The sequence below is a fragment of the Artemia sp. Qi Xiang Cuo genome, chromosome 4, assembly GCF_049724085.1.
Source record: "Artemia sp. Qi Xiang Cuo chromosome 4, ASM4972408v1, whole genome shotgun sequence".
Lineage (NCBI taxonomy): Eukaryota > Metazoa > Arthropoda > Branchiopoda > Anostraca > Artemiidae > Artemia > Artemia sp. Qi Xiang Cuo.
This window is the reverse complement of record NC_142797.1, coordinates 85,317,664-85,342,663: the sequence shown is the minus strand read 5'-3', so window position 1 is coordinate 85,342,663 and position 25,000 is coordinate 85,317,664. Positions and strand designations below refer to the sequence as shown.

Below are 25,000 nucleotides of genomic sequence, written 5' to 3'. Positions count from 1 at the left end.
GACTGAGTCAAAGGCCAAGTCTCTGAAGATTTCGGTATGGTCACTACATGAAATTTATTTTAGAATAAGATCCTTACCTGAATAAAATCGATCAGAATTAGTTTACTTGATACGAAAAAGATTAGCATTCATTTTTATTGAAATCCAATTACTAAAAATAAATTCTAAATTTATATATGTGCCAGGAGTATACGACGGGAATAAATAAAGATAATTTCTGATGATGTTCAAAATTTTTCTAACGAACAAGAATTCAACAATTTTTTTTTAGCACATTAAGTGAAAATAATAGTAGTTCACTTAATGTACTTTAAATCATTTTTTATAGGAATAAACCTTCAACATTATGTTAAAGTTAGTGGCAAAGTAAAGCTACAAAAGCTGTAAAAACGGTCATGTAGAAAATAAATACCGTAAACTATAATTTCCAAAGGAATACTTTCACCTTTTGCCTGGTTTACCATCCGCTAAACAGAAAGCTGAATGAAAAGAAAAAAATTGTCAGAAAAATAAGAAAAATGAAATAAATTGGGGTATGGTGTATATGCGGTACAAAATCTATAGCGTCTTATCGTTCTCCAAGGCTAAGACTCAATCTCCTCCATCTCTTCAACTCACAGGTAAAGGGACAAAGAATCTTCTTTCTTTGAGAGACCTCTACGTGATGTTACGTCATTGAAAATATGGTATTGAGGAATCAGTAGCCTTTTGACATGTTAATAACATTTACAAGGATATTTTATGACCCAGAATGTCAATTTGTCCCTTGAAAAATTGTGGTTTCTAATGCCAAATCCAAATGGTTCATAAAATTCTTTAAAGCTATTATCTGGCAGAAGCAAATTTTGTCAAAAAAAGGGACGTCGCTATGGGAATTCGGACTGGTGTTTTAAGAAATGCATTCTTTAGTACATCCTTCGAACAGGAAACTTTTTAACATTTATAATAAAATTCCACTAGCCCAAAGAAAGAAATTTCACGACTATGATATAATCAGAAGTGTACCAAATATTCAACTCAGAAGTTAACTTTTCATCGGGTGACAGGAAATCCTGCTGACAAAGCGGCTTTCGACTCCCTTGAGCACCTAGCGTTACGACAGTTTTGTCCAAATATCGAAACTGACTACACTTCACTTACAGCCCGGCCTCAGGTTTCGGACGAACATCTACTTTGGAATCATTTAATATCGAATACATACAAAACATACTGAAAGCTGATAACGAATAAGTCTTTTCATCTAGAGAAGCCTCTTCCCCTTAGGGCCTGGATGAGTCAATAATTCCAGATAAGGAATATGTACATAAATTTTACGGGAAGTAGAAAAAATTTTTTGTTTCTGCTGTTGCTGAGAATTGAAAGTAAACAATTAAACAAATGCGATAGCCAATGACTATTTAATATGATTAAAACAATGAAAAAAAAATGTTCGAAAAAGTCAACCACCAAAAATATGCAAACTGCTTAAATAATATCTAGAATTATAAAGGCAATAAAAAGCCTCGAAGTCCTTTTTAACGGATGCAGAGGGAGGGGGAGTATATATCATGGTTTGAAAAAACTTTCAGCCTGTGTTTTAGTAGATCATTAAATGGAATTTTCTTTCCAGAGGCAATTCCGAAAAAGAAACGTTTTTGGGAGTGGACATGTTCCCTTCCTCCTCTAAATAAATTTATGAACAGACAATTAAGACATAAATGTAGAATATAAGTGTTTAGAAAGTGAATTACTCTTTTTAAAATATTTTCACATAAATAATAAGGTGTCATACATCATAACGTGCTTTTGTAAACCAATCGAATGACTCCTTAAGCGCAAGCCGAAAAGGAACTCCGCCCTTTAAAACCTGAATGGCTTCTGTGTAAAATTTGCCAGTAAAAAGAGCGAGAAGTTATATTCCATCTGATTTATTCTCTTGTGTGTAATTTATTTTGACACAGCTAAATACCTAGTAAGCAAGCATTTTATCCGGGTTATTTTTGTAGGTGTTCAGAGGGCTCGGGGGGGGGGGGGGCAATTGAACAAGCAATGTCAAAGGGTGCTGGTATCTCAACACCGTATGTGCGGTGTATCTCTCAGTTTCGCTATAAAAAGTTGCCTAAATTGCTTTGAAATGGAAGATGAAGCATATTTTGATTCTCTGGTCAAAGTTCACAAGCGTTTGAAAGGCATTAAAATAAACCTATGATTGCAGTAGGCTGTAGGTTTGAGTCCATTGGATGGCAGGTTTTTATAGAAAATCACATTATTATTATAATTGCCTGCTCTTAAACTTTGCTTTTCATTGCACTTAGAAAATCATATAGTTCTACAAATCACACAAAGCTATCCAAGGAAGTGTCAAAAAAGTGGGAAAGCAAGTTATTCATTCGGCGCATTGTGTCACATGGACCCGTTCATAAGATGCAAATCGGTTTCCCAGTACAAAGACAATCAAAATATTTGACACATTCCATCTAACAATTATTTATTTTTTAAGGCAGATTTAAATAAAAACATACAAAAAGCTATTTTTTAGGCATGATAAATTACCATGATAAACCATTTATTTTTTAAGGCAGATTCAATAAAAACATAAAAAATTATGTTTCTTAGGCATGATAAATTACCTATTTACAGCTTTCGAGTGTTCTTGAAGGTGAGCGACGAGAACTGCTTTCGGTCGCCATTTTGAAGGAATATTTCTGCTAGCTAAACTGCGTGACGACAAATCAAAGCTATCCATTGTTGAACGATATTCCGCAGATTTCAACGATATATATTCTTGGAGTCGCTGATGATGCGACGACACTAAACCTAACGAATAATAATTGGGATTAGTAATCGTTTCTCGGGCAATAATTTCTTTAATATTTAATCAAATTTTTATAACAAACAAATAAACATTCAAAAGTGGTCCATTTATTAGACAGTGAAAACAGATACAAAAGTCTGGATGTTTCGACCACATATACAGTGACCATCATCAGCAGAAATACAAAGGCAATTAAATTAAAACTAACATATTTATACAGAACAAATAATTACGCCCAGTTTACAAAATAGTTTATGGTTCATTCACTAGATTTGTCTGAGAGAGTTCATTAACAGGGTTCATCCAAAGTCTTGAGTTGAAAATCGTCTTCTTTAATATTGCCTAAATGAAAGTTGAATATCTAATGAAGGTGACAAAATCTTCTTCGTCTTCTGATTACAAAAGAAATGATGTTGAATTTATAGTAATATATTTGATTGGTCACATATCCCCATATATACGACGTATTTTCCACGTCATACCTTAAATTAGGTATTTTTTCCAAGACCTCACTGTCTTTCTATGGAGAAAAAATAACCCTTCAAATGGGGGATAAGTCCATTTGTAACAAGTCATATAAAAAGCCAAAAAGAGCCAAGAAGAGTAAGATTTGCAAACTATCAGTACAATAGCCTCTAGTATCCATTAAAATGGCATAATTCGTATGTTTTTGCCGCAGGTACTTTACCTTCTGTATGTATGCCATCTCGCATAACAGAGAGTACGTCATCTCTGATTGACAATATTTTCTGTACGGCTACCTTGATCCAAAATTATGTTTTAGTGAGTGATATTTCCGATCATTTCCCTGTTTACTCTAGATACTGTTTTGATAAACTGACGATTGAGAGGACTAGTGAGTCTGGTAAGAGGCCTTTTAGGTTTGGCGAAGTGGAATTGATGCTTCTTAGCTCAAGATTGGCAGAAATTTCTTGGGGTGGTTTTGAGAGTGATTCTGATTTTTGTAGTTTATTTGATACTTTTTATGAGTCTATTAAAGACGCTGTTCTTGATATTTGTTCTGTTTCACCTTCTAATCGTAAGTCTAAGAATGCTTTTCCTCTAAATCCTTGGATGTCCCCTGGTCTCCTTAGGAGTTGTAGGAGAAAAAATAATCTCTGGAGGGCCTTTAAGTCTGCTAGCCCTTCAATGAAAGCTAATTGCTTTCAGCGATTTAAAATTTATAGGAATATTTATAATTCTGTGTGTCGAAAGGCCAAGTCCCAGTATTATTTTAATTTGTTTTTCAGATTGTGGTAAAGATATACGAAAAACTTGGCAGGTTATAAATTCTGTGCTTAGGCCCTCTTTTCAGTCTCCATCAGCCCCTTCTTTTTGGATCTCGATGACAAAATTATCGAAGGTGAACTAAATGTTCAAGATGCATTTACTTCATATTTTGCGAATATTGATAAAAGGACCGCTTCGGCTGTTAGTTCTTCTCTTTCAGGATTCAACTTCAGGTCTTATCTTGGGCCACCTTGCATGAAGTCAATATTTTTGGAACCAGCGACGGAGAAAGAAATTGCTAAAATTGTTATGGGATTGAAAAATTGTCCGTCGTCTGGCCCTGATAATATTCCTACTAAAGTAATTAAGTTCATACTTCCTTCCATTATTTATCCCTTAACAAAACTTATTAACCTCTCCTTTCAGCATGGTATTTTCCCGAGTAGTCTCAAGCGTGCTCGAGTCATCCTATTATATCAGGGGGGGGGGAGGACATAAAATGAACCAGCCAACTATCGGCGAATTTCTTGGTTGTCTGTGTTTAGAAAAATATTTTATAAAGCGATGCCTTTTCGTCTTAACAATTTTATTAATTCTAAATATTTTTTTCACCATTTTCAATTTGGTTTTTTAGCAAATCATTCGACTGAGCATGCTTGTGCAATTTTACTGAATTATCTTCACTCTGCCATAGACTCCCATTTGATTCCTGCTGCTTTGTTTCTGGATTTTCGTAAAGCCTTTGATTCTTTAACCCACAGTGTTCTTCTATTTAAACTTTCTCATTTTAGCGTAAGAGGTAGTGCGTTTTATTGGTTCAAGTTTTTCTTGTCTGGTAGAATAATTTCTGTTGATCCACTTTTTCGCTCACCATCAAGTGTTGACCAGGGGGTCCCTCAAGGGTCAGTTTTAGGACCGGCACTGTTTTTAATTTACATAAATGACCTAATTTTTGCAGTTAGAAATAAAAATTCTTTTTATTGCTGTCGTCTATGTCATCCAACAGTCTCCCTTACCCATAACTATAGTTTGCATACCTCGGATTCTCTTGTTACTTTTGCCGACGAAACCACCCTTATTACTTCGGGGAGAACAGAGGATGAGGTTCGTACAAAGTTAGTGGACCTCTTTGAGAGAGTTTCAATTTGGTTTGATGCTAACTCTCTTGCCTTAAATGTTTCTAAAACTAGTTTTTTCTCGTATATCCCAGGCTTGTCCTCAATTATCTGAAATTCATATATCCAAAGGCTTTATTAGTAGACCAAAGGATGGCCATGTCCGTTTCCTGGGTATCCTCCTAGATGAAAATTTATCTTTTAAACACCATATTGATTTGATTCAAATGAAGGTATGCAGAAACCTCGGTATTCTAAGAAAACTAAAACATATCTTTCCAGGACCAATTCTAAGAATCCTATTTCATAGCTTAATTCATTCTTATGTTTCCTATTGTTCAGTCATATGGATGTCTACTTTCCCTTTTTTTCCCAAACCGCTTTCGAATACTTATGATAAAGCTATAAATCTTATCCAGGATGTAGATCGTTCGGCAACTAAACCGTTACTTTATATTAAAAAACTTTATATTCTTTCCTGTGCGTCTTTCGCTTTTCTTCAGCTCCATGGTGATATTCCTAGGTCCCTTACATTTAAGTCTTATTTTGTATCTGATCGGTCAAATTATCAACTCCGTAGTTCTCTAAATATCCAAATTCCTCATACACCAACAATAAGATCCAATTTTAATCCTCTTGTTGCGTGTCATTTGACATGAAACACCCTTCCCGATTCGGCTCGAGAATGCCACTCGTTTGGCACCTTCAAAAGACTAGTAAAAAAATATTTGTTTTCATGTTATTAATTTTCTTTACTTTTGCCTGCTGCCAATAGTTTTTTTTCATTTAATTTTTTTTTTTTATTATAGATGTTGTGATTAACTGTAGCTTGATAAAGCTTATTTAGTGAACTCTCCTTTTTTTTTTTTTGTTTTTTATGAAGGAAAGGCTTCACATGTTAAGAGTTTAAAAGCTTATTTTTATATGTTTAAATGTTTATATTATGCTTATATGTTTAAATGTTAAGCGTTTAAATGTTTAATGTTAATTTGATGTTTTCATATTCCCCCTCCTACAGGCCATGGAGCCTTTGTGGGGATTTGTAGATTGTATTTATTGTATTTTTTGTGGGGATGTAATTATTTTACTGATATATGGAAAATAAATCTATCTATCTACCTATCTAAAAAAAATACTTCTCATAAAAAAAAAGGTGATTGATTTTAAGAATACCTGACAAAGAATTTAGCGCCACTTCGAACTAAATCACTGTGGGTCGTATCAATATCCGAAAAGCAGTCGTGTTCGAGATTGTCATTAGTTACTATAATACTTGGGTGGATAGATGATAGCGGCAAAGACAGGGGGTTGGATATTGAGGGTGACAATCTCTCCCCAAAATGGAAATTACACTTTACGTGTCAAGTAAAAAACTACTTTTTCCCAAGTTAAATCTCACTGGAAAAAGATTTTGACTAAATCCCTAATAGATGTATATATTATAAGGCAATTGGCTTTATGTGACCACTTAAATAAAAATGTCAAAGAACGATCCCCGAAAAAAAAAAAATTCTTTTGGATTTATGAACCATCTGTAAGTATATTTATCTGACCATTAAATTCCGATTCAGATGTATATATTCAGCCTATAGGGCTGAAATTCGGTCGCGTAACCCTCTCCCAAGAGAATATTAAGAGGAAGTAAAAGGAGGAGAGAAAGGGCTAGAGGGGGTAGTAATATGCTTCACTTCGTTTAAAGCGCCCATAGCATGTGTGAAAATCCCCGATAGGAGAAGGTCGAGAAGGGGTGAGGGACTTAGTTAGAAAAAGTTAGGGAGGGGGTAGCCAATATATTTATTTTAAATTCAGTATTTTATTTGTGACCCCCAACGTATTATTGTTTATCCCTACTATCTCATAGGTGGGGGTTTATTGGAGGTTGGTTGGGTGGGAGTTACTTGAACTGTAATTTATAGCCCGCTAGAAATATCCAATTAATTGGCTCCATCATAAAAAATTATTACTTCTGCTTTAGACACAACAAGACTCTGGTTCGATCCATGATGCAAACATTTTTTTCGATTTTGTTAAAATTTTGCGACGGGAAGCGAGCCGACCAATAGGGCTGAAACTTCGACATTTTAATCTTCATGGCACAATAATATAAACTCCGGGCGACGGGGTTGGTGGAGGTAGTAATGCATCATGCCTTGTTTAAAGCACTGACAGTTCGTTACCATTTCTTGCAGGAGAGGATAAAAATTTAGGGTTTATTTAGGGCCGGTCTGAGAGGTTCCTCTTCAATTATTATTTAAGTATGACTTGACAAGTGACACTGCTATCCTTAGCTATCTTCTATATTTTCCTATGCAAGAACACTAAACTTAAAATTCTCCCCACCTACTAATTTTGGAATTTTACAACCCACGTTTTTCGTTTGCGATAAGAGATTGTGGTGCTCAGCTGCAGAAGCACTAAAGTAAAGATGGCAGTATTTTGGAGGGGGGGGGGGTAATTGAAAGTAGAGTGATATAGAATGGAACTAAATCATTAGGGTTAACCGTACCAAAACTACAAAATAAACTATTAAAAGGATTCCTGAGCAACATCATGTAATTTCAACTAGCATTTGATAAGTAACTTACTATCACTTGACACAGAGTCCTCCATACTTAAGAGTGTCCCCTTGCTTGATATTTCACTGTCATTAAATCCACCCTCTTCTGAGGTTACATCCGTAGCTATGGCTATACCTTCCTCGTCATCCAACCGACGGTGATGCACACCAAGCATTTTTTCCCATTCTTTGTTCATTACTATCGGAGTTTCAGGTGCGTTGACGATCGGTTTTTCTTTTTGGCTATAAGAAAAGCCCCATTTTCATCATTGGTTCAAATGATCGTTAGATCAACCCTTTTTTTGAAGACAAATACCTTATTTGGCTCCTCGTGGACTTGTCTCCTTAATAACCAGGCTTATAAATAAATTAAGTGACACTCTATGCAGGGGCATCCCGAGGTGGGGGCGGGGAGGGGTGAGCCAGCCCTCCAACTTTTTCGGCATCCGGTAAAACTTTCGCCGATGGCGAAAAATTCGGCAGTAATTTTGCAAAATTGGCCGAAATTTAGCAAAATTCTTGATGTCTGCAGATAATTCGGCATAAATCAGGTAGCGATTCGGTAAAATTTACGAAGATCACCCCCTCAATAAAATGAGCCTCGGGACGCCCCTGCCTCTATGTGTCTCTTTGTAGATCTATTAGCATTAATTTGAAGTTTTCCAAAGGGGACGATAAGGCTAATTTACAAAACCTGATCTTTTTGCCCAATGAATCGGGGTACTTGGAAAACCTTTTGTATTTCATAGGAAAATGTAAAGAAATGGTCGAATCAAGCGAGGAAAGTTTTATCGATAAAAATAACTGGGTAAGAATTATAAATAACGAAAACTTTTGGATATAAATGCACTCAATTGTCATTTTTTTTTTGTTCTTTTCGTAATACCCTTTATTGGCATTTGTGCAAAGATAGTCCCACTACTAAACTATCAAAAAAATCAAACTTTCTGTTTCAGTCAATTTAAAAGAATGAAGAGCTTAAAGATATAAGATCAGGAAGGATGTATCAAAGTCCTGCGCTGAGACTTGTCCTAAGCCCCTCTCCAACTTGGAAAAGCTGAAAACCATTCGCATAAAAATACAATTTTCAATTAAGAGAGGGAAAATTTAGCCCTCTCCCCCACAAAACGGTCCACTAGCCCTATCAAGTATTGGCGTGCAACTGTGCAATACTCTACATTAATTAATAAATATGAAATCTTACAAATGATTCAAATGAAACTTTCAAATTGTTATCTACAATAATTGTTCATTTTATATGGACATTTTATAGCCTAATGTACGATGATGGAATGCACCGTACCCCAGCCAATTGTTTTAAAACACTGGAGGGGTTTTAATAGTTCGATTTATAAGCTGTCCCAGAATTACTGGGACAAAAATTCGTGCATTGTAGGCCAAATTGGCCAAGAATAGCCAAATTGCCGTATGATCCACGATCCACAAACGTGAAACACAACGGGATCTACGGCTAGAAGACATGTGGCAACTAGTCTCACAACGAATCTACAAATGAAAATAATGAAAAAAGAAATCTGCGGTTAGAAGTTAAGCGAATTGGCCAAGAATGGCCAATTACTACGCCTCGACCTCGTGTAATTTATAAATCCCTCCGATTCAAATGAGCCCTTTTTGATATTCTTTATCCATTGGTTGTAAGCGATCACCCGTTAAAAAACGTGCATATATACATATGTGTACATATCTACTTTCTTTAAACGAGCAACTGTGTTTGTATGTACGTACGTATAACTTTTTTCTTGAAAAAAGCTTCATATTTTTTGTTTGAAAATTGGCACCATGGGATTTTCTGGCATTGAAAAAACGATCTAGATAGGTCACGAGTTTGAGAAAAGTCGTTTAGAGCCTTAATTTTGGAAAAAAATCATATGAATAGCGTCACATTTCTTTACATTTCAAAAGCATGAATTATAACATCTTTCCCAGGAGTACTCGTGTCATTTTTTAATTGCAAACGGAGCAAGGCTTATTTGAAAACGGCACTGAAGATAGCTTAGCAGAGGTCTTCGAAGGAAAAGGATTATTTGTAGCCAATGAACTAACTAGCATAAATATAGACACAGTCTTCAGCATAAGAATAGTAAAAAAAAAGAAAATGGAAAGAATAAACATTGAATGACAAACAAGACTTAAGATGGCTCAGCAGAGGTCTTTGCCGAAACAATTTAATTTTGAAATAATGAACCAAAAACGAAAAATATAGATATTTTGGCAAAGCCTATGACTGGGCAGTCTTCAATGCAGCAACAAGGCTAAAAACAACATCAAGAAAAGGGAGAGAATGAAACCACACAAAAGTAGGAAAAAAAGTTAAAAATAAAGCCACGGAAAAAAGCAGGAAAAGAAATGAAAATGGCTTAAGAAAAAACAGAATTGATGACACCTAAGTGGAGGCCTTTGAAGAGGCTTTAAAAAAAAAGAAAACGAAAAAAAAAAGAAGCAAAACGAATATAAAAAGAAGACACATCAGGGCCACTCATACAAAAAGTGATTTTCCTCGTCGTTAAAGATGGACAGCTGCAGCTTTTCTGTATGAGGTTTTCGACTAAGGCGATTCAAATTGTGTTTTTCCTTCCGATAAGAGACCCTTTTTCAAGGTTTTCAGGTTATTTTCAAAATTCCCATAATTTTTTTCCATAACAAACTTTTTGAATTAAAATCAAGTATTTTTCAGTAGGCATCAAGACATGGCTAATTGTAGAAAAAGCCAAGACAGATAGTCCGAGTAATTAATCCAAATAATAGTTACCATTCCTGAATCGAATTTTAATAGAAATTTTTCATTCACTTGACAGTTTGTTTTTCAAAATGCAATTTAAATTTTTTGGTTGCTGTGGGCCGTCGTTTGTTCTTTACTAAGTTACAGCTGTTGCTGCAAACATGAATACATTTTTCCTATTTTGTTGACCAGTTAGACATTTTTCTCACGATTCCTTTTTCTTCTTTTTAAAACCAATAAAGTCGAGGCGGAACACTAAAATTATTTTACACATAAATTATACACTAATTATTTTATACAACAGAACGTACTTGTAATGATGCTGTTGTCAAGCCTTCGCGTGCTTCTATTGCGTTACAAATTTCTTTCTTTTTTTGAGGAGAAACCGGATCGAGAGAAAACAACGAGAAGTATTTAAATAATACCATCATCTCTTGCAATATTTTCAGCACCTTATACTTTAACAAAAAACTTTACCATTCTGATCCATGAATTCGGATGTACTAGTAAAGGTACAACTTCGTTTACCATCTCAAACAGCGTAGGTTTTTGAAATAGACCCAGCTGAGCTAGTCCAGATATCGCATCTATGGCATTGACTATAACATATTCCTCAGGATCACTGAGACCCTGAAACACAACTTACATTAGGGATCGAATGTCTGATAACAAGAAAACATAAGGGTGAAATTCGAAGAATAAAAAAAATATTGAGTAAAAAAATAATCAAAATTTTCTTTGGGGAGGTGGAGGGGCACAAGCGAGGAGATGGCACTTGATTGGGGAGGAGTTAATGATGATTCCAGTATAGATATTTCACAACTGTTGACAACTGAATTCTAAGAGCCTAAAACTTTGGGAGGATGGCCCTCATTGGCTTCTGCAAAAAGGCTCTCATTTTTAGCACTTTCACAATCAAATAACTTTTACCATAATACCTAACATCTACTAGTGACATTTAGTTGAAACTCAGTATTTTTATAACCTGCATAAGAAAATAATAATGAAGATCTGATGGCCAACAAATAACATCATATATTGATCTTTAAAAATTTCATTTACTGACTTAATACATTACTGAAAGTTTTGATTGGTTTAAAGTTTCTACGGTAATTATCAAGCAGATACCAACAATGCCCTATACATTGATTAAAACACAAAACAAAAAGCCGGGATATTTACTTTCAGGCGTGATTATACCATTTAAAGAAAAAAAAAATTGGGTATGACAGATGTCACCCCAGCAGAAGCAGGAAAGCTACTCATATTTCATACACCTGGAGGTCTCACGGAAATCAATACAATAGAGTCACTCTAAACCTTGGCTCACACAAGAAACACTACTTTTCTGTGATTAATCTAGATATAGTTGTGTTAACGATCATTTTGACTATTGCTTAATCAACTTCATATATTCAGCTTCAACTTCAACATATAATCAACTTCAACTTTATATATTCAGTCATTAAAGAAACTGATGTAAGACACAGAATGTTTTATTTACTAGTTTTATAATTTTATACATAGAAAATTAGCATAATGTTTGGCAGGCCGAGAGCAACAAAGCCCTACCTTCTACATTACCTATTTTTTGGAAAAAACAGAAATGTTTTCTAAAAACTGAATGACTCAGTGGAATCGTTCTAAAATTGGAAAAAGATGTACTTAATGAACTGGGAAATATTTTGACGAGTTTTCGAGAAAAGCTTTGATTTTCAAAGAAATTTTGGGCAGGAGCGAAATTAAATTTTCGTGGTTTTCGAGAAGAAATGATTATTTTAGAGCAAATCTTGGGGATTTGGGGAGCTAAATTTTCTTTTATGGGAATCAGCAAACTTCTGATATTTCCCCAAAATTTGCGGACAGTGGAACGACTTGATTCCCCCACTTCTCTACTGTGCGTAGCAAAGAATATGGTAAAAGAAATTTAATGCATTGTATTACCTGTTGTAAGAGGGGTTTGAGAAGGGTTGAACAAGTCCATCCAATGTACGCAGCTACCCCAACAATAGCCTTGAAAAACGAGGATCGAAGTTGATGATCAGTCTTGTCGTTTAGAAACGTAATCATATGAGATAATATCACGTCATTTGCTGCAAAAAGTAAGAAAACTTAAAATTCATAAACAGTTGTAAACGCCAAAGACATTAAATAAGTAGCAATAAAATAGATAATTTTATTCATTCAATTGAAGGATTCAATTTTTCTTCATCTATTTCGTGTAACTAGGTGGTTTCAACACATTTTTCATCGGTATCCAAGCTGTAGAACTTCAGAAAATAGCTTCTCATAAAAAGCTAATAAAGTTTTGTCAAAGATACTTTCGGAAAATGGTTCCTTGGTAACAATTGAAGTAACATGGTAACATGAAATCTCCAGGAGGTAATACTAAGACCAGATGTTAAAGGAGATATATTTGAAAATCTATTAGGAAAATGCAATGACTGGGAAGCCATGTGTTGCTTACTTTTTGCCAATGGGTAAAATGGCCCACTTTTTGAAGACTGGAAGCGACGTGATGATTTTATTCGCTGATATGCTGATAATATGAAAGTATCATGGGAAATGCGACAAATGCATACAAACTACTATGAGGCAGTCATGAAGTAAATGTTGAAAGCCCTTGAAGGTGTTTCCTTAAAAAATCCAAGTTTGTTCAAGGTTCCAAACATCAATTATCGAGAGAATACACTTTGGATCTCTATAAATTATCTAGTCTGGTGGCCGAACAAGATGCTAAGAAATCTGGCACTAAAGTTGTCAAACAAGTTGATCACCCTGTATTGTCCAACCTTCTTTATCCTGGTTTGCAAGCCAGAATATTTGCAGGTTAGCGCTTAGTTTGGAGGAGATGATCACAGAAAGATTTTCACATTTACAGGAAAGTGTCTGTCCTCGGATATGCTAAAATTGATGCATCAAATGAGTCCAATGATAGACAGGCGGGTTCAATGGTCTTGCATCATTTGTTAAGAAAAGGCCAAAGAAAGCCTTTTGTGAGCCAGGAAACACTGCAGACAATAGTTTACTCACCTTCATCAAATATGTAACTTCTTCTCTTATGACGGACGATGAAGGTTTTTAAGTTTCCGAAAGATTTCTCCAGGCACGCATTTAGAGCTGGGTCAAACCTGGATGAGCTCATACAGTCACAACATTGACCCCTGTTCCACAGCAAAGAACCAGCAACACCAACACTCGAACCCCTGTCCTCAAGATTTCAATTTCAGTGCGTTAACTACTCGGTCAGGACGGTTTGAGAGATAAAACAGGGCCCCAATAATTGAACACGCACATAGGTAAAATTGTCAATGTCTATTGAAATCCTGAAGCTGATTCTCTTATGTGAGAGATTAATTAAAAAACCTTTTTCCACAAAATAAGTTTTTCAAAGAAAAGTAAATAACTCAATTAAGCAAAAAATGATCAAAAATAAATATCAAATAATCTACTAAGCTTGAAACTATCACAAACAATAATCTACAAATAAATGAAACCCAAAATTAACAGAAATAAAAATAAATAACCGAGTCAAACTTAAAATGAGCAGAAATTAACATAAGTTGGGCACAAACCCCCTATGCCTTCCCAAGGCCAGAAAAAATTTGCACTTTACTGAAAAATATATAAATGTTGTTACTTTTACAAATTAAATAAATCAAATAATATTAACATTTTAATTACTAAATATCAGTATATGTATATTAAACTCACAATGCATATTCATTTGTATTTTTTCAGTAAAGTCCAAATTTTGTTCTGGCCTTGGGAAGGCATAGGAATTTTGCGCCAAACTTATGTTAATTTCTGCTCGTTTTGATTTTGACTCGGTTATTTATTGTAATTTCTGTTCGTTTTGGGTTTCATTTATTTATTGATGCTGATTTGTGGTAGTTTCGAGCTTGGTTGATTTTACTCGTATTTTTTTGCTCGTGGGCGTGTGGGGGCTAGTTGCCCTCCAATCACTTTCGACTATTAAAAAGGGCACTAGCCCTTTGAATTTCCGATCGAATCAGCCTGTTTTGAAGATTCTATGACAACACCTTCTATAAAAACCTTATATACCCCCAGGGAATAACTTAAAACCTTTGCCCTGAGGGTTGTGAGGGATTGTCCTCCTCAAAGCTCATTTTCTATGAGGAAATCAACTACGCTGAACAAAATGGCTATCTCAAAATTTCGATTGGATGTGTTTAGGGGAATGGTTGGCGTGAGGGGGGGCTAGTTGTCCTCCCTTCTCTAAAAACTTTGTTTAACCCAGGGTACAACATAAAACCAAAGCCCTGAGGTCTGTTCGGAATTGTCCTTCAGAAAAAAATATTTTATATCTGGAAAAATACTATGTTTAACAAATTGTCCCTCTCACAATCTTAGCTGGAGAGATTTGGGTGACTAATGGGCGTGGGGGAGGGGCTAGTTGCCCTTCAATCACTTTCGACTATTAAGAAGGGAACTAGCCCTTTGAATTTCCAATCGAATGAGCCTGTTTTGAAGTTTCTACGACAACGCTATCTTATAAAAACCTTATTTGCCCCCAGGGCATAACTTAAAACCCTTGCCCTGAGGGTTGTGGGAGAGTGTCCTCCTAAAAAACATATTTTCTATAAGGAAATCAACTAGCCTATATTTAATATAATGGCTATCTCAAAATTCAGATTGGATATTTTTGGGGGAATGAAGTGCATGGGGGGCTAGTTGTCCTCCAATCACTTTCAACTATTAAAAAGGGAACTAGCCCTTTGAACTCCAAATCGAATGAGCTTATTTTGAAGTTTCTACGACAACGCCTTCTATAAAAACCTTACATGCCCCCAGGGCATAACTTAAAACCTTTGCCCTGAGGGTTGTGGGGGAGTGTCCTCCTCAAAAACATAGATTCTATCTGGAAATCAACTACGCTTAACAAAATAACTATCTCAAAATTTGAGTGGGTGTGTTTGGGGGAATGATGGGCGTGGAGGGGGGGCTAGTTGCTCTCCAATCACTTTCGACTATTAAAAAGGGCACTAGCCCTTTGAATTTCAGATCGAATGAGCCTGTTTTGAAGTTTCTACGACATTGCCTTCTATAAAAACCTTATATGCCCACAGGGCATAAATTAAAACCCTTGCCCTGAGGGTTGTGGGGGAGTGTCCTCCTTAAAAACCTATATTCTATCTGGAAATCAAATACGTTGAACAAAATGGCTATCTCACAATTTTGATTGGATTTGTTTGGGGAAAAGATGGTCATGGGGGGGGGGGGGCTAGGTGCCCTCCAATCACTTTCGACTATTCAAAAGGGCACTAGCCCTTTGAATTTCCAATCAAATGAGCCTGTTTTGAAGTTTCTACGACAACGCCTTCAATAAAAACCTTATATGCCCCCAAGGCATAACTTGAAACCCTTGCCCTGAGGGTGGTGGGAGAGTGTCCTCCTGAAAAACATATTTTCTATCTGGGAATCAACTACGCTGAACAAAATTGCTATCTCACAATTTTGATTGGATGTGTTTGGGAGAATGATGGGTGTGAGGGGGGGGGGCTAGTTGCCCTCCAATCATTTTCGACTATTATAAAGGGCACTAGATCTCTCAATTTCCAATCGAATGAACCCCTTTTGAAGTCTCTACGACGACCCTTTCTATATGAAGTGCCCTGCTTTAAAGAAAAAAAAATAATAAACTGTACATTGTCTCGACATTGATATTATATGTCCTCAGGGCATAACTTAAGACCCTTGCCCCGAGGGTTGTGGGGGAGTGTCCTCCTTAAAAAGATGTTTTCTACCTGGAAATCAGCTACGTTGAGCAAAATGACTATCTCAAAATTTTGATTGGATGTGTTTGGGGGAATGATGGGCCTGGGGGGGCTAGCTGCCCTCCAATCACTTTCGACTATGAAAAAGGGCCCTAGCCACTCCAATTTCCAATCTAATGAACCCTTTTCGAAGTTTCTACGACAACTCCTTCGATACGAAGTGCCCGGGTATGGAGAAAAAAAAAACACATTGTGCCCACATCGTTCTTTACTTAGACAGCCCTAGCGCGCTGCCTAAGAAACTGATTTAGGTGAATGGATGCTAAAAACAATAGCCAATGGTTTTGTGGAGTATGTTCCAACCAGAGATTAAATAATAAAAAACAAGTTTACTCAACTGAAAGTAAGGAGCAACAATAAAACTTAAAACAAATAGAAATTATTACGTATATGAGGGGGGTCACCCCCTCGTCAATACATCACTCTTTACGCTAAAGTTTGAATTCGGTCCCGATTCTTTAAGAATGAATCCTGAATCACAAAGGCCGTTTAATTAGAACTAGTAGCTCTTTTAAAAGTACTAAGAAAACTGTAGCGTAAAGGGAGAAGTAATGACGAGGGGAAACACCCCTCATATACGTAAAAATTTCTATTCGTTTTAAGTTTTAATGTTGCTCGTTACTTTCTGTTGGAAAAACTTGTTTTTTTATTTACTTTCTGATCATTTTTGAAATAATGATGGGAAATACGAATCCCCCTCCATGGAAAGACCCTTCCACGATTTTCATTAAGATCGCTAGATGTTTTTGAAGTTTAATGTTACCAAATCTACAGTTCATCGTAACGAACTGTAAGAAAGGAGCGACGCGGCTCAATAGTACCCGAAACTGTAAAAAACAGAATCTTGATAATAATAGAATCGATAAGAATGATATAATTAAAAGAATCAATTTTTGATGCTTATTCAAAACATATAAAATTCGTGAAGTTTAATATTACCAATTAAACGTTATGAGCCTCAGAAAATTCCGACTAATTTTTGAAAAAGGAGGGAAACACCCCATAGAAATCATGTTATCTTAGTGAAAATCACACCATGAGATTCAGAATATTAGAGAACCCTACTGCAGAGGTTTCAAGCTCCTATATGCAAAAATATGGAATTTAATTTTTGCCAGAAGCACGATCACGGATGCGTGTTTATTTTATTTTTATTTTTTTTTGTTTTCCCTAGGGGTGATTGTATCAAACTAGCGATCCTAGAAGACCGGAAAAGGACTCATTTGACCGGAAATTAAAAGTTCTAGTGCCATTTTTCAGTGACCAAAAACAATAGAGGGCAGGTAGCCCACCACCCCCCCCCCTTTTATCCACTCCCCTTTTTAATTGTCCGACCAAAATTTTTAGATAGCCTTTTTCATCAACATGATCAAAAGATCTGATAAAATTGTTTTTGAGGATGACTTGAACCCTGCCTGTTGAACTTTGCCTGTTGCTTACGTATAGTATTGGCTATTTGGAAGTATAAAGATATTGGCGGGGAGGGGGGATTTGCGGGGGGGGGGGCTTCCGTGGGAGGATCTGGTGGGGGAGGGGTTTTTGGAGGGGAAGGGAATTTTCTATGGGAGGGGGAGCTGGATTTCCCAGCATCAATTAAAAACTATCAGAAATTAGATAAAAATAAGTTTATTCAACTAAAACTAAGGAGCATCATTAATTAAAACGAACAGAAATTATTACGTATATGTGTGGGTTACCCCCTCCTCAGTACCCCGTTCTTTACCCTAAAGTATTTTTTGAATTTGTAAAAAGCTTATTATTCTAATTAAAGGGTCCTTGTATATCAGGAGGCATTCTTAAATAATTAGAACCAAAAGTCAAGCTTTAGCGTAAAGAGCGAGGTATTGACGAGGGCAACCCCCACATACAAAAAATATTTCTGTTCGTTTTAAGTTTCAATATTGCTCCTTACTTTCAATTGAAAAAAAGTCAATTTATTTATGCAATTTGAATAAGCATCAAAATTCGATTCTTTTGATGTATCTATTGTTAGATCTAATTTGTTATATCTAACAATTCTCTTGATGTATCTTTAGTAAAAGTTTTATCCTTGTATGGTATACCAGACAAATACATTAAAGTGATTAGTACTATTATACATTAAAGTGTATAGTACTATGTAAGGAGCACAGGAAAGGCAATGGGAGACCACGGAATCAAATGGGGAGGAAAAAGTCTCCTGGACTTGGATTCTGCTGATGATTTAAGCATCCTAGATGAAAGTGTGAGCAAAATGAATGAACTTTTAGAGGTTTTGCGAGTTCAGGATGCTAGTATTGGTTTTAAAATTAATGTTAGGAAGACTAAGTCACTAAGGCTAGGAATAAGTGAAGATGAACAGGTGATGTTGGGTAATGAAAAGATTGATCAGGTGGGCAGCTTCACTTACCTCGGTAGTATTATCAGTAAAGATGGTGGGAGTAGTGAAGATGTTAAAAATAGAATAGCCAAGGCTCAGGGTGTTTTTTCACAGTTAAAAAAAAGTCTGGAAGAATAGGAAGATAAGTCTGCAAAGGTCAAATATGGCTCTGAAGCATGGACGCTCCGAAAAGCGGATGAAGATTTGCTAGATGTTTTCCAGAGAAATTGCTTAAGGATTGTTCTGGGTACCCGGCTGACTGACCGTATTTCAAACAATAGGCTATACGAAAAACATGGTTCAAGACCGCTCTCTAGGTCTATGATGAAAGAAAAGTTAAGGTGGTTAGGGCATGTTGTGTGGATGAATGATGACAGATTGCCGAAGATTTTTCTTTTCGGCCAACCATCTAGGGCTAAACGGAAAGCAGGTCACCCCCGTCTAGGGTGGGAGGACGCCATAAAGAAAGATTTAAAGGAAATTGGAACTTCGTGGGCAGGTGTAAAAGGAAGGCTTTGAATAAATTGGGATGGAGGGGGAGCGGGCGTAGCTGTGTTGGCCTGAGGCAGCTTGGTGCTGCGGTGAGTTTTTAGTAGTAGTAATAGTATCTATTGTTATCAAGAGTCTGTTTCCTAGAGTTTCGGTTACTATTCTGCTGCATCGCTCTTTACTTACAGTTCACTACCACGAACTGTTTGAAAAGAAAGATCAAATTGTCGTTGTGTTTGGACTTTAAAATTAGCAAAACGTGAGGAGTGGAATAAGCAGGACTGATATTATGTGCGTCTAGGTCAGCGCCAAAAGCAAAAGAGCCTATAATCAAGTAGGAGGCAGCCTAGAGGCAACCTCAGAGCATTAATTGAACGATATGAGACAGGTAGTCCTGATGACGTACTAAACCTAAAGCAAAAGTCCTGGAAACTTTGCAGACTTTGATTGTGGATTCCAACAGCGAAATTACTTGGAAAGGATAGCGTCTTGTGTCGTTACAAGGAAGATTTACAGCTACAGCTCTGATGAATTTACTCATAAGATAGCCCAGTTCACTCCTTATTTAAGTTGAAAATCTGGTCTAAATGGTTAATAAGGAATAAAATGGCTCTTTAATAATCCTAACAATAGTAATAAAGAAAGAGATCAACCCTGCTTAACACATAATTTATATTGATTTCCATATTGGTTTGTCGTAAAGCTTACATGATGACTCATAATATTTCACTTTAAACAAGTTGTCGGGCTATCGAATGCATCTTTTGTCACGTAAGACACTCTTCAACCTTCAATTTCTTCCAAAACTTTTAAACTCCGTTGCCTTACCACATTATCTATGTATTGATCCTTTTTGGAAACTATTTACAAATTCTGAAAGTCAACACTTCTATGACTAAGCCTTACTTTTCTAGAAAGGTATCTTTGGAAAGCACTGTTTTTGACTTTAATCCCAAGGTTTATGACGGAACAATACGGAGCCTTGGAGGACATCAGCTTGTTTTTGAAACTCTTCTGTATACCATTCAAGGTAGTTGTATTGACCAGACCTTGAAATATCCATCCATCTGATGCAAACGGCGGGACTCCGGGCCTAGAGTGGAAGAACCTATTCGAAAGCCAGTATGGTATTTAAAATTTTAATTTTTATCTCTCCTCTGTCTGGAAGGATAACACAGCATTCCCAATTTTCACCTAAAAACCCTTTGAACAAATTATGCAAAGTTGATTAACTAGGCAATGCAGTAAATATTATCCTCCAAGTTAATTAAAGATTGCAATAGTTAAATTTCGTAAAAAGTAATAAAAGTTTCTTAATCTGCCACTGGCAAGCCAAGCGAGTAGTGCAATTAAGAGAGCAATGCAAAAAAATGTGCTTAGGACGATCACAGATGAGAATGATATTTGTTTAACATGGTCATTGGGATTTAGCACGGTCAGTGTGATTTACATCCCAAATGACCCAAGAGTAGATATTCTTCTAGCTTCTTGATAAGTTTGCTTACATTTTTTCCTATAATCTGAGCATATTGGTGGTTTGAAGTTCTATTTTCCGTGATATTCAGATAACAAAAGTAAGTTTGTTTATATATTACGAGAGTTCGTTTTCGCCATGATCTTTAAACGTAATAACTAAATGTATTAGATCACAACTGTTCTGTTCTAGACGTATACCCCGGGTTTGGTAGTGATATCTGTCGATAGAGAGAACATCGGTGGTTTCGACAGGGTTTAGATTTCCCAGTATAATTCCAATTGGTCATACCTGCGGACGTAAGCCCCGCTCCAGCCCAGCTTCCAAGAGCGGTAACCCAGAGCGGTACTGAATTCTACCGTGGAGTAGTAATATTTTTATGAGATCTCCCGAAGGCCTTGAGGATAGAGGAGTTAGCCTGTGGGTATTCTCATTTGAATAGTAGTGGAAACTATCCTCTACTGATACCTTTTTTCTTAGGCTATCCTCTACTGAACACCTTTTCTGGAAGCTATCCTCTACTGAACACCTCTTCTGGAAGCTATCCTCTACTGAATACTTTTTCTTGAAGCTATCGTCTACTGAACACCTTTTTCTTATACACTTGTCCCTCCCACTCTAATCCCCTATTCAACTAACTTCTGTTATATCCAGCTTGACTCGAGGCCCCCTCCCACTGTGCAAATTTCTGATTCAAAACATGAAACTTTATTACACTAGCAGCTGAATATCTGGATTTATATTCCGTAATCCGACATTAAAATATCAAACAATACGCACAGATGACTATTTCCCTAAAATGTATTCTATATCTACCAGCTATGAGATTCAGATTCTAAATCAACATTCAAACTAAGTCTAAAAATTAATGTTACTATTTTCATTTTACTTTCTTAAGTAACAAGACAGAATTAAAAATCTTCTTACTTAGAAGAAAGATTGGCAAAATCCGTCACACACTTTGCAAAGGTAAATCTTACCAATGGCGATTCGTGTTGCGCCAGCTGAAAAAAAAGGAAAAACTGATAAATAAAACGTATATCTTAGAAAAACAATGACAGGCTCAATATATAATAAAAATTCAAATGATCTGATACTTCTAAGCAAAAAGAATTACGAGGTTCCTTTTCTTGACTTTCCATGACACAATTCATGGATTCTTTTTTTTCTTCTTCTTCTTTTTCTTCGTTTTTTCTTCTTTTATAAAATGGTTAGAAGTGTTTTCAATCATTGATATGGCGCCAATGTTCTAGCACCCAACAGACCGTTGTCCTTAACATGAGCTAAACAAAAACTTCAATAATTTTCTTTTGAGCATGATAAAGCAAGCTAATTAAATTTTGTGAGAGAAAAATAAAAGACAAATTATGTTATCAATTTGTTGCAACTAAAATACCCTAAAAAATTCCAGATGAAAATATCTAGTTTCCTAGCATTTGGAGAAAGAAGGGCACTTAGGGACAGTAAGGGTAATAGATAGTCCTTACTCGTACCCCATGTGTGAAGATAAGGGCGAGGATATGCTTCACTTCATGGCTCTTTGTCCTGAATTACAGGATTTAAGAAAAGAATTATTTTCTAGTAGTTTGGGGTCAAGTGTGTGGCTGGTCTAAGTAATGGGATCAAAATATTATGGAACAATAAAAAATTGCAAATTAAATTAGGGTGATCCATAGAGATATTTTTGTAAGGGAAGAAGAGAATAGAATTTTATTTTAAAAATTACATTTTAAAATTTACCAAACACATATTTTTGATTACTTAGTGGTTGTAAATATTACACATAATATATTTTTATTTAGTCCCTAATTTTCCTCAACATTCCTTGAAAGTTTCAATTTAATACCTATAGCCGTCCTTGATATATTGCAGATGAATCTTTTGACAACATGGATACAGATATTGTTTTTTGATTTAATTCAATACTCCCCTGAACATTAGCCAAAAGTTTAAACATAAGCAGTAATTTTAGTTGAAAGTAATAGCAGAAATCACAAGTAATAGTAGCAGTCATAAGTAGTAGTAGTATCTACAAGCAGTAGTGGTGGCTGCAAACAGTAGTAGTGGTCACAAGTTTTGATACCAATAGATACATCAAAAAAATCAGATTTTAATTCAGATTTTAAATATGTAAGTTTCATCAAGTTTCATCTTACCTATCAACAGTTACGAGCCTGAGAAAATTTGGCTGATTTTTGAAAAAAGGGGGAAAGACCCCCTAAAAGTTATAGAACCTTAATCAAAATCACACCATCATATTCAGGGTATCAGAGAACCCTACTGCAGAGGTTTCAAGCTCCTATCTACAAAAATGTGGAATTTTGCATTTTTTGCCAGAAGAAAGATCAGCGTGTTTATTTGTTTTTGTTTTTTTTTTTCCCAGGGGTGATCATATCGACTCAGTGGTCCTAGAATATCGTGAAAGGGCTCATTGGAACGGAAATTAAAAGTTCTAGTGTCCCTAATAAGTGAACAATAAATGGAGTGCAACTAGGCCCCCTCCCAAGCTCATTTTTTCCCAAAGTCGCACGATACAAATTTTGAGATAGCCATTTTGTTCAGCATGGTCAAAAATGTTATAACTATGTCTTTTAGGATGACTTAATCCCTCGAAGCCCCCATGGGGAGGGCTTAAAGTTATGAACTTTACCCTATGTTAACATATAGTATTGGTTATTGGAATTTATACAGACGTTTTCAGGGGGAATTTTTCTGGTTGTGGAATATGGGGGTGGGTCGGGGGTTATATGGGAGGATCTTTTCATGAAGGAAGTTTTCATGGGGGACGGGACATTGCTATGAAGGGGGTGCCGGATTTCCCATCATTATTTTAAAAAAAAATCTCTTTGATTGCAGCATATTAACACAAACTATATATTTTCACCTCCGAAACATTGAACAGTCCAAAGTCAACAAATATTTAACTCCCAAATTACTAGAAATTTTTGGAGACACTCTATTTGGAAATCTTTCTGTTTTCTCTGCTCTTAGATACCAATATACTAACGCAAACAATTTATATCCACTTACCCAAATATTGAAAAGGGGCAAATATTTAGCACACTCAAAACAATATTATTCACAAAAGAGACAAAATTATCCAAAAAACTTGCCTAATAGTAGGTTTTGATAGTCCTTCGCTACCGAAAACGCCATACCCAGTGCGCTCTGCAACTTCCCTCCAGAGGAATTATAAAATCACATACAAGATAAGTTTTAACTGTTAACGGCATAAAAAATGATATTAACATGTTCTCTTTTCTTACCTATTATTGTTCTGTCTTTCTTACCCAGTGTGGTCATAGAAATAATCTACTGAATATGATTAAGTTAAAGTGCATTTTGATTGAATATGGTTTGATTGATTGAATTAAATTAAATCAGATTAATTTTTAATTAATTGGATTGGATAAACGAGCTTGATTAAACACAAAGACTGAATTAGAATCTGTGGCCAAAAGATGAATAATATTTTAGTCCCTTCATGGCAATTTCCCTTCCCCTATGAAAACTTCCTTCATGGACAGATCCTCCAATATTATCCCTGACCCACCCACCCCACCCCACTACCAGAAAAAAAAACCTCCAGAAAACTTTTGTATACTTCCCAATAAACAATACTATATGTTAACATTGGGTAAAGTTCATAACTTCCAGCCCTCCCCCTGAGGGCTTCGAGGGATTAAATCATCCTAAAAGACATAATTAAAACATTTTCGACCATGCTGAACAAAATGATCATCTCAAAATTTCGATCGGGTGACTTTGGGAAAAAAATGAGCGTGGGAGGGGGCCTAGTTGCCCTCCATTTTTTTGGTCACTTAAAATGGGCACTAGAACTTTTCATTTCCATTCCAATGAGCCCTCGCGCAATATTCTAGGACCACTGGGTGTTGCGATCACCCCTAGGGAAAAGAAGAAGAAAAAAAACAAAAAAAAAACAAATAAACACGCATCCGTGATCTTTCTCCTGGCAAAAAATGGAAAATTCCACATTTTTGTATATAGGAAATTGAAACCTCTACAGTAGGGTTCTCTGATACGCTGAATAACGATTTTCATTAAGGTTCTATAACTTTTAGGGGGTCTTTCCCCCTTTTTTTGAAAATCAGCCAAATTTTCTCAGGTGCGTAACTTTTGATGGGTAGCACTAAACTTGATGAAAGTTATATATTTGAAATCAAAATTAAAATCTGATTCTTTTTATGTATCTATTGGTATCAAAATTCCGTTTTTTAGAGTTTCGGTTACCATTGAGCCGGGTCGCTCCTTACTTACAGTTCGTTACCACGAACTGTTTGATTGACAAATATTTTAAATGAATTAACCAACACAGAATTATATAGCACCTCTGCAACAATTCAGTATATTAGATAAAACAAATCTTACTAGATATTCCATCTCCTGCTTACCTGCGCTTATGCCTGCCTATTCTAAGGTTAAT

At 35.9% G+C, this 25,000-nt stretch overlaps 1 protein-coding gene and 1 pseudogene across 1 annotated transcript in view; one reads left to right on the top strand and one right to left on the bottom strand.

Annotated features, from left to right (window-relative positions):
* The window catches only part of LOC148953558 (uncharacterized), a 37,913-nt gene extending 15,797 nt beyond the window's left edge, over positions 1-22,116 (bottom strand). The window contains exons 1-5 of the mRNA XM_089088599.1: positions 21,484-22,116; positions 12,381-12,529; positions 10,914-11,066; positions 7,725-7,939; positions 2,610-2,796 (exon numbers count right to left, since the gene is read on the bottom strand). Of these exons, the coding sequence (XP_088944725.1) occupies positions 2,610-2,796; positions 7,725-7,893 (356 nt within the window). The 5' untranslated portion in view covers positions 7,894-7,939; positions 10,914-11,066; positions 12,381-12,529; positions 21,484-22,116. The remainder of the gene's footprint in view (positions 1-2,609; positions 2,797-7,724; positions 7,940-10,913; positions 11,067-12,380; positions 12,530-21,483) is intronic.
* LOC148953559 (tyrosine--tRNA ligase, cytoplasmic pseudogene) lies at positions 12,835-13,521 on the top strand (annotated as a pseudogene).
* Positions 22,117-25,000: the final 2,884 nt, after the last annotated feature.